Source organism: Staurois parvus, unplaced genomic scaffold (assembly GCF_062004578.1).
Source record: "Staurois parvus isolate SC_StPar_1 unplaced genomic scaffold, SC_StPar_1.0 ptg000445l, whole genome shotgun sequence".
Taxonomy (NCBI): Eukaryota; Metazoa; Chordata; class Amphibia; order Anura; family Ranidae; genus Staurois; species Staurois parvus.
In genome coordinates this window covers 6,128,137-6,142,914 of record NW_028318241.1, presented here as the reverse complement: position 1 = coordinate 6,142,914, position 14,778 = coordinate 6,128,137, and the positions used below count along the sequence as shown (strand labels likewise).

General features: G+C 40.3%; 1 protein-coding gene and 1 long non-coding RNA gene across 6 annotated transcripts in view; one reads left to right on the top strand and one right to left on the bottom strand.

Moving 5' to 3' along the window:
• LOC149453647 (uncharacterized) overlaps positions 1 to 14,778 on the top strand; it is a 90,138-nt gene that overhangs the window by 21,328 nt on the left and 54,032 nt on the right. The window lies entirely within an intron of this gene.
• ANKRD55 (ankyrin repeat domain 55) overlaps positions 2,726 to 14,778 on the bottom strand; it is a 145,622-nt gene continuing 133,569 nt past the window's right edge. For 4 of the 5 annotated variants that reach the window (XM_089688072.1, XM_089688074.1, XM_089688075.1 and 1 more), the window contains one exon: positions 2,726 to 3,254. In XM_089688072.1, coding sequence (XP_089544198.1) covers positions 2,995 to 3,254 — 260 coding nt within the window. In that variant the 3' untranslated portion in view covers positions 2,726 to 2,994. The remainder of the gene's footprint in view (positions 3,255 to 14,778) is intronic. The other variant, XM_089688073.1, reaches the window with a different exon arrangement.

Sequence of the window (14,778 nt, the reverse complement as noted above, 5' to 3'; positions counted from 1 at the left end):
ACCAGCCTTCCCAAGGCTGGTGACTTGTCAATATAAATGCATTGTATTTGCTTCCACCAACACCATTTAAACTGTGCAGCAATGAGGACCCATCTGGATTGAACTGGCCTTACATGTGTAAACGGAGGTCTGTTACCCCCAGGTCATGGCATAAATTGGCTGTAGAGATCCAGCCTTTCTGATATAACATATTGGAGTGGACTTCTGCATTGTAATAATATATGGATGAGAAATGAAAGTTCTGAGCAGGCAGGCATTATGTATGAATCTTCCTATTAATACTAGCTGTGGTTTACTTTTAACAACACCCCTTTCATGTACTGTTGGCAGCTAAAATGCATTATATGTTTTCTGGATGTTTGCCATGGACTTTTAGCAAGTCAAAGTAGACGCTTATCAAACTGACTTTTTTGCACAATACATTTGCAGAATAAACAAACCTACAAAGACAGTTGCAAGTTCTGTTTGGGGAGTGTTTGATAAATGTCAGATAACTTTTATTACACAATACCTATAGTGTAGACGCATAGTCAGGGATTTCTGTTTTCACGTTTTATACACTCCTACAGTAATTACATACTTGATCTTCCAGAATGATTTATATGACAATTAGATAGTAGTGGTTGGGCCTGACAGGCATCATATAACGAGAAGCTGAGAATCTGGTATCCTGTGGGAATGACTTTCCAGTAATGACAGCAATACCAACAAGTGTGTGGAGTTGATGAAGCTCACACACTGTGGGGGAACAATGGCATCCCTGCACAGGCACATTATCTGCCATAGAACACAACAAACCACAGGAATTCTGGTAAAGGAAATCTATATCTCTGATCATAGGTTTTTTAACACCACACTAACAACCCTACAAAATAACTTACCGTAAGAATTTGGCCTTGTGCAAAATGCTGTTAAGCCTAGTACTCACGGTCAGAAAATACTGCTTTTGAAGCGATTGTACAATAATCTGATCATTAGTACACAGCTTTTGTCCAAAATTATTCCAAGGGATAAGCATGAAAATGTTTCTCGTACAATACCAGATGATTTTGTAGAGTTTTAATCCGAAAATACAATACAATACATTACATCGCTTATGAATTTTGTATTCTGTCATACAAAAATTTTTGTAACTTTAGTAACCTCTGCACTTTCGATGAGACTAGGATGTAAAAAAACTGGACGACCATTTGTCCGATATTCTCATTCTGTGTACAGAGCTTTTCACATCATGCTCCTTGTTTTTCCTGGGAAAAATTCCCTGTTTATTTGCAGATTGGACTCCTGTCTTAGAGACAGGGCTTGATTTACTAACGTATGAAGTGGTGTTAAGCTGAGACAGATTTAGCAAAGGGTAAAGTTATCTAAAGTGGAGGAATGGGCTCACATCAAACATCTGGTCAACTGCAGGAGATTTAACAAAAAATATATATATTATTTATTATTTGCGTTTCTCAACCTTTTTTCAGTCTTGCCACCCTTTAAAAAATACACAAAATCTCAAGGCATCCCAGTCTAAAATGTGAAAAACTTAAAAATAGAACTATGGGCAATTTGTTTTAAAATTTTGAATAGAGCAAGGGATTTTTTTCCGCCATCTATGTCCTATTGTGGAGATTTCCCTTTATTTCATGTCCCATAGCCAAACAGGAAGTGAGAGGAAATCCCTGTAAATTAAGGGAATTCCTTGGGGACACCCAGGTCACCAGAACTAATGTCCCTATTGGAAGATTTCCTCTCTATTTTTTTCTGGGGACAACCCAATATTTTCTTTTACTTTCAATGATACTGGTAAACAGGACAAATAGAGAGGGTGAATCCCCTTAACGGGGGCACAGACAGCAATAAAATCTGACAGGTATTCTAATCTCTCTGCAATCTATCCAAATCTAATAAAGAAGTTTTGCCTTTAGTTATACTTTATACTTTTCTATCAATGGGAAACCTGAGCCTGGGGCAATGCACACTACCTCCCCCCCCCGGTCACATGAAAGACCCACCCTATCACTTCGGAGGTCCCCCATCACACCAGACTCCCCCTTTCACATCACAGACACCCCATCACCTGAGAGCCACCCACCTGCCCTGCATACATCAGTTCCATTAAAGGCTTGCTATACATGAGTCTCCCCATCTCCAAAGAATCCCCACATCACAGAGCCCCCAACCACAGTCCCCCCATCACAGAGCCCCCAAAACACACAGTCCCCCCATCACAGAGACCTTGGTTGCTATGGTGCTGGCAGCCAGCTCGCCTGCTCGATGGCAACTCATGATGAACGTCCAGGGCAAACTGGGTCCCATGCTCACTACACCTAGAGGAACCCAGGTGGCACCCTGGTTGGGAAACACTGACTTTGATGCTTGAACACAGGTTCAATTCATTTCTGGCCTAGAATGACTCAAGCTCACTGTATTTCATGTTATTTTACTCACATCATGCTTGAGTTAATCAGGTCCTTTTACCAACAATACCATCCAAAGTTACATGGCATTGCTGGGAGCTATATTTCTCTGCTGTATGATCCTACAAGCACATATAGTAATAGGTCCAAGTCAGGCACATCACACATAGCCCCGGAGTTAGTAAGTGTCCCAAAAGTCAGATGACAGGGACCATCACAAGAGCACAATATCCTGCACCAGATCAGGTATGCTGGCCAGTGACAAGTTCTCCTCAATATAACTGATAAATAATAATAATCACAGCAAATAAAACAATAAGTTCTATCAAAACATTGTAGAATTTAATTAAACTATTTATTGTAAAGTTTCCTCTGACATTTTTTCATGTTGTTTTGGCATGGAAGATCACAAAATAACAACTTAGAAAAATGATTTTTTATTTTTAAAAAAATAGCAAAAAACGTAGTTCATGTTTATAATCATTTTTCAAGAATGTACAAATGACACACGATTGCTGTCTCACAGACCCTACATACAGTGTAATGTACAAATGTAAAAATACAGACAGGGGCGACTCTTCTACTGAAGCTAGTCGTTGGTGTCAGACTTGTTTGGAGATCTCATAAGGCTTTCTGTTGCATTTTGGCCCTTTTGACTGGGAATGGCAGGCAGGACACGGGTTGTCCTCAACGGTTCTCTTCTTAGGACCGGCAAGAAGGAATAGAGCGAGTGACTCTGAGTTTTAGAGATGATTAATGGAGACAAGTTGTTTCCCATCCGCAGAGAGTTGGTTGGCAAAGACATAGACTTCTTGACTCCTGGACAGACTTGCCCAGATGGTAACTGGACTGGAACAAAAAAGAAAAGTTGGATGTGAGATTTAACAGCAGATAAAGGTTATATTCTTCTTGCTATCAGCATGGATGTCAGCAAAGGTCTACAAACCAATTAGCCCCATTACACTTAACCAGTTTACTATAACATGATGTTAGAAAGCCACTAACAAAATATGCTATAAACACCAGTGGCTAATGGCAACAAGAGAGGATTTGAACCAGATTAAGAGACATGTCAAGCTGGTGTTTTCTAGGGCACATACCGCTCTTGTGTTTGCTATACTTTGACATGGGATTTGCATAAACCTCATTCTGAAACCGCTTTCTTACACATTTTTATGGTGCACAATTACCTAGAGTCCTAAGTACCATAAAATGTGACAAAACCACAACCCCCCCCCCAAAAAAAAACAAAAAAAAACACACAAATAGATATGACAGTAAACAATATATCAAAAATTCAGCAAAAGTTAATCTTAATCTGTCTCTATCAATATTATAACTACTTGTAAAGTATCCATCTTACTCAGTTAGGCACACAGGGCTTAAAATATGCCAGTTTTACAGGGGATTGGTGTTTTTTTTTCAGCCTATAAAGTCACATCTATGTTAGCCTATGTGTCCATGCACAGAAGAAGTGTATTTATAGGCTGAAAAAAAATCCATCACAGGCATGTTCAGGAGAGTTGAAGAGCAAAAAAATCATTTGATGTGCCTAAACGCATGTAAAATTGCCTAAGCACTAGGTGCGTCTAGCGTTTGGGCATTAATGCATTCCAATGGCCAGAATAAATAATATTCTGGCCATTGGGATCCATTAATGCTCAAACGTTTGACGTGCGTAAACCGTTTAGCCATAGCGCAGGTTCACCCATGGTTTTCATGCGGGTTACCCACACTTTCCAATAGACTTTCCATTATTATTGCTTTTCTGAAAGCGCACCAAAGATGCAGCATTCAAAACTTTTGGTGTGTTTTCCAAAAACATGCTAAAAATGAGGGACTTGAGAAGGGAGAGAGCCTCTGCCCTTGGGTACAGTGCTGGATAGAGATCAGGCTCAGATAAGTATAATCGGGGGCTAGGGGGGAACCCAGCACACAGAAGGTTTTTTTACCTTAATGCAGGGAATGTATTAGGGTAAAAAACCTTTCACACGAAGGGTCCCATTAGATCTGCCTGTCAGGTGGACCTGATTGGATGGTCCATGCACCCTATTCACGGTCCATTCCGCTTACACCTGCCTACCTCTGGCACAATTCATTTCACTAAAAAAAATTGGAAGCGGATTGGAGGGCAGCAGAGTCAATAGAGCAGAGTGGGCTCTGTCCATGTCCACTCTACAGAAGATGGCTCAGCAGACATGAACCTGTCACCCACCAGAAAAATAAAATACTCAAGCAGCATCCTCCTAGATAGGTGCTAGGCTGGGTAAATGTAGTTCTTTAGCTCCACTGTTATCAGTGGAGCAGCTTGTGGTTGCTTTGGTCTGCTCTGAGTTTCACTGACTGTGGGCTCGACTGCTTCTCCCTGCCTTCTGTAAAGTAGTGGGCTGGGACAGTCAAATCTACAGCCTGAATATTTATACAGTCCCAGCCAGTGTCTGAGGGAAGATGCCCAGTAGGGTGCTGGGAGGGAACATGTAGAGGGGTTCATGGCCAGGAGTAGAAGTTACCAGACTGAAGGGCTGATGCCCTTCTGGGTAGTCCAGCTGTGCTTCTTCATTTACTCATCGAGGTCTCAGCTGTGTTAGTTGGGGGGGGCCTATTCTACTGAAATTTGCTGGAGCTGATTGAGGAATTTGTCTGGGAATCTGGTCTGTATAACCTGCAGGAGACATGTCTTGCTGACTTCAGAAGGAGGTATCCAAATATCCAAAAACATTTGTGAGTACAGATAGGTGTGTGAGATCCAAGTGACTTTATGCTGCTATTATCTTTCTGGCATCAGTGTCAGTCTATGCTGAAAGGTGAACATTCAATATGGTGTCCCTGTGAGGTTCAGTCCATGCTGCAAGCACTGCGCTAGGAGGCTTTGAAAAGGAGGCAAGTGTCCTCAAGTTACAGCATAACATTATTGGGGTATCCCACAGTTACCCTGCACCCCATCCAAGTTCAAGTTATAATAAAGCATCAAAAAAGGATTAGCCTAGACCAGGGGGCCAGTTCATGGACCTTCACACTGTTGGGGGGCTGGACTATAGTCTGAACAAAATATGAACAAATTCCTATGCATACACCACATATCTTATTTGTACTGCAAAAAAACAGGAAAAAACAATACAATACTTAAAATGCACTGTACTCTGTAACGCATTTGACACCGCAATGTACTGAACTCTGTAATGTACTGGACACCGCAATGCACTGTACTCTTTAACGTACTGGACACTGCAATGCACTGTATGCTGTAACGCACTGGACACCGCAATACACTGTACACTGTAATGCACTAGACACCGCAATGCACTGTACTCTGTAATGCACTGGACACCGCAATGCACTTGGCACCGCCGTGCACTGTACACTGTAATGCACTGTACACTGTAACGCACTGGACACAGCAATACACTGTACACTGTAACGCACTGGACACAGCAATGCACTGTTCACTGTAACGCACTGGACACAGCAATGCACTATACGCTGTAACGCACTGGACACTGTAATTCACTACACTGTAATGCACTGGACACCACAATGCATTGTACTCTGTAACGCACTTGCTGAATCTTGGCTTCATTCTTCACATGACTGGGCCATTAATATTCCTGGCTATGTTCTCTTTCGAAGAGACAGGGTAAATAGGAAAGGTGGTGGTGTCTGTCTCTATGTGAGAAGTGATCTCATAGCGAGTGTGAACGAGCACCTAGTTGCTGGAGAGTGTGATGAGGCTGAAGCATTAAGGGTGGAACTGCACATGGGGGTGCGTACTACAAAGGTAATCACTGGAGTTTGTTATAGGCCTCCTAGTGTTAATGAGGAGGTGGAGACTCAGCTCCTTGCACAGATCGAAAGAGCCGCAAGGGCTGGGACAGTGATAATAATGGGGGATTTTAACTACCCGGAAATTGACTGGAGTAATGGTATTGCAGGAACAGTTAAAGGGCAAAAATTTTTAAACCTACTACAGGACTATTTTATGGTACAGTTCATAGAGGCACCAACTAGGAATGATGCTCTGCTGGACCTGGTAATCTCAAACCATATAGAGCTTATTACGAATGTCCACATAAAAGAACATCTGGGTAGCAGTGCCATAACATGATTTAATTTATTGTTAGCTGTAGACAGCAAGCACATACGGGAAAAATAAAAACGCTCAATTTTAAGAGAGCTAATTTTCCAAGGCTGAGAGCTGCTCTCCAGCTCTTAGACTGGGAGAGAATATTGGAATCAATGAACACAACGAAATGGGAGTTCTTCAAAAAGACTGTAGACACACTGCAAAATATATTCCCATGGGCAACACGTTTAAAAGGCTAAAAATCAAATCTATGTGGCTTACTGCCAAAGTTAAAAAAGTTATAGATAATAAGAAAGGAGCTTTTATTAAATATATAAATGAAGGAACGCTATCATCATTTAAACATTACAAAGAATATAACAGAATATGCAAAAAGGAAATGCTGCAAAAATTGAAAATGAACGACAGATTGCAAAAGATAGCAGGACCAACCCCAAAAATTCTTCAAATATATTAATAGTAAAAATGTACAGTCTTTATTAGACAGAATAAAGGTGAATAAAGCACCTGGACTGGATGGCATACACCCACGGGTCCTTAGAGAATTGGGCTCTGTCATTTCAAAGCCATTGTTTATAACTTTTAGGGACTCTTTAATGACTGACATAGTACCATTGGATTGGCGTAAGGCGAATGTGGTGCCAATATTTAAAAAGGGGTCAAAATCTTTACCAAGTAATTATAAACCTGTTAGTTTAACTTCTATAGTTTGGGAAAATACTGGAGAGTTTAATAAAAGACCACATAGATGAGTTCTTGCTGGAAAATAATATTTTAAGCAACTGACAGCATGGATTCATGAAAGACAGAAGTTGTCAAACAAATCTGATTTGTTTTTATGAGGAGGTGATCAAAACCTTGGAAAGAGGGGTGGCGGTGGACGTGGTATACTTGGACAGAGGGGTGGCGGTGGACGTGGTATACTTGGACAGAGGGGTGGCGGTGGACGTGGTATACTTGGACAGAGGGGTGGCGGTGGACGTGGTATACTTGGACAGAGGGGTGGGGTGGATGTGGTATACTTGGATTTTGCAAAGCGTTTGACACAGATCCCCACACGGCTAATGTGTAAGGTAAAGTCTACGGGCTTCGAAAAATCTGTATGTAAATGGATAGAAAACTGGCTAAAAGATCGTATTCAGAGAGTAGGGGTTAATGATTCATACTCTGAATGATCTAGAGTTGTCAGTGGTGTACCCCAAGGTTCAGTGTTGGGACCCTTACTTTTTAATATATTTATAAATGATATAGGGTCGGGGATTAAAAATCCCATTTCAGTCTTTGCAGATGACACCAAGCTGTGCAGTGGAATAACGTTCTTACAGGATGTCTCCAATTTACAAGCCGACCTCAATGCACTCTTTAATTGGGCAACTATGTGGCAAATGAGGTTTAATGTTGATAAATGTAAGGTTCTGCACTTGGGAGCTAAGAATATGCATGCATCATACATACTGGGGGGGGGGGGGTACAACTGGGGGAATCAATGGTGGAGAAGGATCTGGGAGTTCTGGTAGATCACAAGCTTAATAATGGCATGCAATGCCAAGCTGCGGTTTCTAAAACAAGCAAAATCCTCTCTTGTATTAAAAGAGGTATAGACTCCAGAGAGAGAGATATCATATTACCCCGGTACAAATCATTAGTAAGACCTCATCTGGAATATGCAGTTCAGTTTTGGGCACAATTTCACAAAAAGAACATTGGGGAACTGGAGAAAGTACAGAGAAGGGCAACCAAACTGATACGAGGCATGGAGGAGCTCTGCTATGAGGAAAGATTAGAGGAACTGAATTTATTCTCTCTTGGGAAGAGGAGATTAAGGGGGGATATGATCAACATGTATAATACATCAGTGGTCTATATAGTGAACTTGGTGTAGAGTTATGCAGGCCATAGATGGGTCAAAAATCAGCCGATTTTTCGGCCGAAAATAAAATCGGCCGATTTTCGGATCGTTAGTGGGCTATTTGTTCGGCCGTTTTTCGGTATTTTGGCCGTTTTTTTTTTCCGGTAAAGTTGGAAAAAAATCGGCCGATTTTGCCGATCGGCCGATTTTCGCGGCAATAATGAGCTAATCGGCCGATTTTTTTACCAATAAAAAAATCTGCGCATGAGCAGTGACCTGCAAGAGGAAGACAAAAAGAAGAAAAAGAAGAAGAAGAAGAGGATGAAGATGATGAAGAGGAAGAAGAAGTAGAAGAAGAAGAAGAGGATGATGATGAAGAGGAAGAAGTAGTAGAAGAAGAGGATGATGATGATGAAGAGGAAGAAGAAGTAGTAGAAGAAGAAGAAGAAGAGGATGATGATGATGATGAAGAAGAAGAAGAGGATGATGATGAAGAGGAAGAAGTAGTAGAAGAAGAAGAAGAGGATGATGATGAAGAGGAAGAGAGAAGTAGAAGAAGAAGAAGAAGAAGAGGATGATGATGATGAAGAGGAAGAAGAAGAAGAAGAAGAGGATGATGATGATGAAGAGGAAGAAGAAGAAGAAGAAGAAGAAGAGGATGATGATGATGATGAAGAGGAAGAAGAAGTAGAAGATGATGATGAGGAAGAAGAAGAAGAAGAAGAAGAGGATGATGATGATGAAGAAGAAGTAGAAGAAGAAGGAGAAGAAGAGGATGATGATGAAGAGGAAGAAGTAGTAGAAGAAGAGGATGATGATGAAGAAGAAGAAGAAGAGGATGATGATGAAGAGGTAGAAGAAGAAGAGGATGATGATGATGAATAGGAAGAAGAAGAAGAAGAGGATGATGATGAAGAGGAAGAAGAAGTAGAAGAAGAAGAGGATGATGATGATGAAGAGGAATAAGAAGTAGTAGAAGAAGAGGATGATGAAGAAGTAGAAGAAGAAGAGGATGATGATGAAGAGGAAGAAGTAGAAGAAGAGGATGATGATGAAGAAGAAGAGGATGAAGATGAGGAAGAAGTAGAAGAAGAAGAAGAGGATGATGATGAAGAGGAAGAAGAAGTAGAAGAAGAAGTAGAAGAAGAAGAGGATGATGATGATGAAGAAGAGGAAGAAAAAGTAGTAGAAGAAGAAGAGGATGATGATGATGAAGAAGAGGAAGAAAAAGTAGTAGAAGAAGAAGAGGATGATGATGATGAGGAAGAAGAAGAAGAGGATGATGAAGAAGAAGAAGAAGAGGATGATGACGATGAAGAAGTAGTAGAAGAAGAAGAAGAGGATGAAGATGATGAAGAGGAAGAAGAGGATGATGATGATGAAGAGGAAGAAGTAGAAGAAGAAGAAGAGGATGATGATGAAGAGGAAGAAGAAGTAGAAGAAGAGGAGGATGATGATGAAGAGGAAGAAGTAGAAGAAGAGGATGATGATGAAGAAGAAGAAGAAGAAGAGGATGATGATGATGAAGAGGAAGAAGAAGTAGTAGAAGAAGAAGAAGAGGATGAAGATGATGAAGAGGAAGAAGAGGATGATGATGATGAAGAGGAAGAAGTAGAAGAAGAAGAAGAGGATGATGATGAAGAGGAAGAAGAAGTAGAAGAAGAGGAGGATGATGATGAAGAGGAAGAAGTAGAAGAAGAGGATGATGATGAAGAAGAAGAAGAAGAAGAGGATGATGATGATGAAGAGGAAGAAGAAGTAGTAGAAGAAGAAGAGGATGAAGATGATGAAGAGGAAGTAGAAGAAGAAGAGGATGATGATTATGATGAAGAAGAAGAGGATGATGATGAAGAAGTAGAAGAAGAGGATAATGATGACGAAGAAGAAGAGGATGATGATGATGAAGAAAAAGAAGAAGAGGATGATGATGAAGAAGAAGAGGATGATGATGAAGCAGGAGAAGAAGAAGAAGGATGAAAAATTAGAGGAATTCCAGTACGGCAAAAAGTGTCCCTGCAGAGAGCTCCGCTATTTCTGACAGTTCTCTGACAGTTCCTTGACATTTACAGCAGTTGCAACATTGTATCTATTTGTTTCCGAATAAAAACATCTGTATCCTAAATGGATACAAATAGATACTTTGTTGCAACCTCTGTAAATGTCAAAGAACTGTCAAAGAAATAGCGGAGCTCTCTGCAGGGACACTTTTTGCTGGCTGTAGACAGGATGAAAATCGGCCGATTTTTTTTTTTTTTTTTTTTTTTTACCATTGATGGTAACGTCGGCCGCTTGAACGACCGATTTTTCGTTTTTTAAAAGAAAAATCTGCCGTTTTTCTCCCCGTCTATGGCCTGCATTATTCACCCTGAGGTCATCACAGAGGACAAGGGGGCACTCTTTACGTCTGGAGTAAAAGAAATGTAATCTCCAAACATGGAAAAGTTTCTTCACAGTGAGAGCTGTAAAAATATGGAATAGACTCCCTCAAGATTTGGTTCTGGCCAGCTCAGTGGATTGCTGCAAAAAGTCCTGGATTGTTTTTTAGATACACAGAATATAACTGGTTACTAACATTTATAGGTAAAGTTGATCCAGGGAATATCTGATTGCATCTCGGGGGATCAGGAAGAAATTTATTTCCCAGCAGTAGCAAATTGGATCATGCTTTGCTGGGTTTTTTTGCCTTCCTCTGAATCAACTGTGGGTATAGGATTATAACTTCTTTTTTTTTCTATGGTTCAACTGGATGGACTTTTGTATTTTTTCAGCCAGACTAACTATGTAACTTCAGCTGAGCACTGGTTAAAGCTCGTAGCAGCAGTTTTCTTTCTGCTCTAGGAGGATACAAAACCCCTGGCCTCTGTCTGGACAGTGCTGATTGGCCCTGTACTGATCACATGCACTCTCCCAAGAAAAAAAAAACCTCTTTAGCAATATATACTAAACTGAGCATGTGCAGAAGGGCTACAGGTTCAATCTCTCTTCTCAGGAGATAACGTGGACATTTGAACAACAGGAAGAGCAGAGAAGAAAGGGTCAAATGGCCTTTTTACACAATGTGGAGGATTAACCCCTTAGGTTCCACAGTGAGTATAACAAGCACGCTTTACTGCATATACAGACTGATTTTCCTGTTGTGGGTTTAGTAACACTTTAACTCCTGCAATCTCCAGTATCTGTTGTATAATCTTCTGCCAAGACCTCTGTGTTATTGGGCATTCCCACCACAGATGTGCCATTGTTCCCTTGATCTTATAACCCCTCCAACAAAGTGGTGATTTTTCCAGTTGATGCTTATGTGCTATAATCGGTGTAATGTTCCATCTTGCCAAACATTTGTAATTCATTTCTATTATATTAATGTCTATTGTAACATACGCCAGTCCTATAGATTTTCTTGCTGTTGTCCATTCAGAGATGTTCCAAGTTAATTTCCCCATTTTTCCACATATGGTGGGTATTTTGGGGCAGCAATTATACTGAATATTTTATAAATCTGGGAAATACAATGCTTTAGTGCCGCCTGTGAACTGAACAATCGCTCAAATAGAAGTAGATTTTCTACTGATATTATTGGTTCTGGTAATGTCACTAAAAGTGTCTTAGCTGATAATAAAGCCATTCATCTTTATAAAAAAAAAATAATTCCCTTCTGTGCTTCAACTCCTGAATAGTACATATTGCTCATTCTTTCATAATATCTTTTATTTGTGCATTTTTGTCTTTTCCTGATACTCTCTTCTTTCACTGGTGGAAAATAATTTGTTTCAGTAAGTGCTAATAAAGGTGAATTATATTCCCACTTTGCCTGTCTGTGAATCAATTCTCATACCCAAAATGCATTACGTGTTAAAGTGCTTGTGTCCTTAGAAAACATATGATACTGTTGTGGAATCCAGTCTGTTTATTAAGCCAGAAGAGTGACTGTGACTGTGTGCCTGGCTGCATCAGCGGGTCTTTTAGCGGGGAGCCTACACTTACGTGACACAGATGTACAGCAGTTCTCAGAAACAGTGCTTATACAACTAAATATTCATTAAGTGATTCAAAGGAAAGCAAAATCTTCAAACATTTTTCAGTTTATATAGTGAATGTTTGAGTTTGTAAAGAAGAATACAAACACTGCTATTTTTTTGAACAGTCTAATATTCCCTTTTCTTCAATTTTTTTAGAGGAACAACACAAATTTGATCTATTTTTCTTCATGTTTTGATTTGGAATAGAATGTGTAGTGTTCCCAATGCATTTGTGTGCATGGAAATAAAAGCTATTAGAAGGATTTTGAGCTTTATTCACTTTTTTCAACACACTGCTATTATTTTGAACACAACTGTACACATATTAGGGCCAATTTAGACAGGAGCCAATTAACCTACCAGCATGTCTTTAGAGTGTAGGAGGATACCGGAGTACCCGGAGGAAACCCACGCAGGCACAGGGAGAACATGCAAACTCCAGGCAGGTGGTGCCATGGTTGGGATTCAAACTGGCGACCCTAGTACTGCCAGGCAGAAGTGCTAACCACATCACAAAAAAGAGACGGCATGGTCCAATCTCCCTAGAGGATGGCTGTTGGGGGATTGTAGGCCTCTAAATTTCTGACGTGTTTCAAGGCAGAAGCTCTTCCTCAGAGCCCAATAGAGATTATACAAAGTGCCCATAAACATTAATTTAATGTGAGTGTGATTTTATTCATCTGCAAATAAAGTTTTTAAAGTTTTTTTTGCTATGTGTAAAAAATAGCTAGCAAAAAGGTTATAATGTTATCAAAGCATAGAAATGGCACCCACTCTCCTAGAACACTAGCAAAAAAAACCCAAAGCATACTGGAAGTAGCAGGGGTTATACCAGGCTGGCCACAATGTTTTTGTTTGCCAGTGTCCAAATCCTCGAGTAGGTGGCATAACCCAAAATCTCTCTAGTCTGTGTCGCTCAGTGAAAGAAAAGAAATAACATTTACCATTTTAGTGTGATTTTATGAAAGGGGTTATGTAAAAAAAAATAAAGTCCGCGTAACAATTATGATGTATATGTGCATGCAATGTGTATAATTGTATCTGCACAGATGTTCAAATGCATTCTAAATGTCAAGGGGTTATGAGAAGCAAGACATCTTTATATCCATATGCTTAACAACCATCACGAGACAAGAATTCCCGTGAGACAGACTGCTGCAAATAATGCCTAATTAAAAAGTAGGGCAAAATTTTAAAGAGATACCAATCTTTTTTATGTATTGTTTTTAAATATATTGTATATTAAATGTGATCAGTTTACAGGAGTACATGCTTCCTTGGCCTTCACAAGAACTGGCATCACCCTTGCCAAACGGTAGGATGAACTTTACTCTTATTATAAAAATGACAATAAAGACACCTTTAGAAATGTTTAGTAATGGTAATCTACTGATACGTTTACCTTTGGGAATGTAACATGTTCCATCTGTTTTTAGGGTGGAACATGTAATATGTTCCCATAGCCGCAGCCGCCACCCCCCTCCCTCTGACAGATAATACGGGGAGAAATCTCCCAGTACTATCTGTCAGATTTGAAAACAGCGCGGCCATGCGGGGCTCCACCCACAGGGCCGCGTCACTCATTCACAGAGTTCTGTGAATGAGTGCCTACAAGTCCCAACAGCCTTAGAAGCGGTGAGCTTGTAGTTTTCAATGAACTACTATGATGCTGTGGAGTGCTGTGGTAGTTCACTGAAGCTTCCTGTCAGAATATCTGCTTGACCGTACATTCCATAATGCAAGCAGATATTCTGAAAGGTCTGCAGGAGACCTGCATGGCATCAGTGATCTACTGATTGCTGTGACAATGCTTTCCAGGCTCCTTTGGACAGTAATAATAAATGCACATTTTTTTACCTGCAAAAAAATGTGCATTTATTATTTTTGTCCAAAAGGTGAACTTATCCTTTAACCGCTTTACCGCCGCCCTATAGCTACAGGGCAGCAGGGGTGTGCAAAATCATATATACCGGTGTGTGTGTGTGTGTGTATATATATAAATATATATACACACACACACATATATTTTTATTTTTTTGCATTTCTAGAACACGGCTGGCAATTCCCGAGTAATACTGACAGGTGTACAGAACTGCATAGCAGAGCCATACAAAGCAGTGCACTTACATGTGCTTATATTATTTGTTGGTGTAAAACATACACAGCACATAATGTAAAGCACTCACACAGCACACAGTTAACCCTTTGATCGCCCCAGATGTTAATCCCTTCCTGCCCAGTGCCATTAGTACAGTGTCAGTGCTTTTTATTAGCACTGTATTAGTGTCACTGGGGATGTCAGTGACACCAAGTCAGTTCCTCCTCAGTGTCAGAATGCCTACCGCAGTCCCGCTATAAGTCGCTGATCGCCGTAAAAAAAAAAATTCCAGTATACATATACCGCCATTTGTAAATGCTGTAACTTTC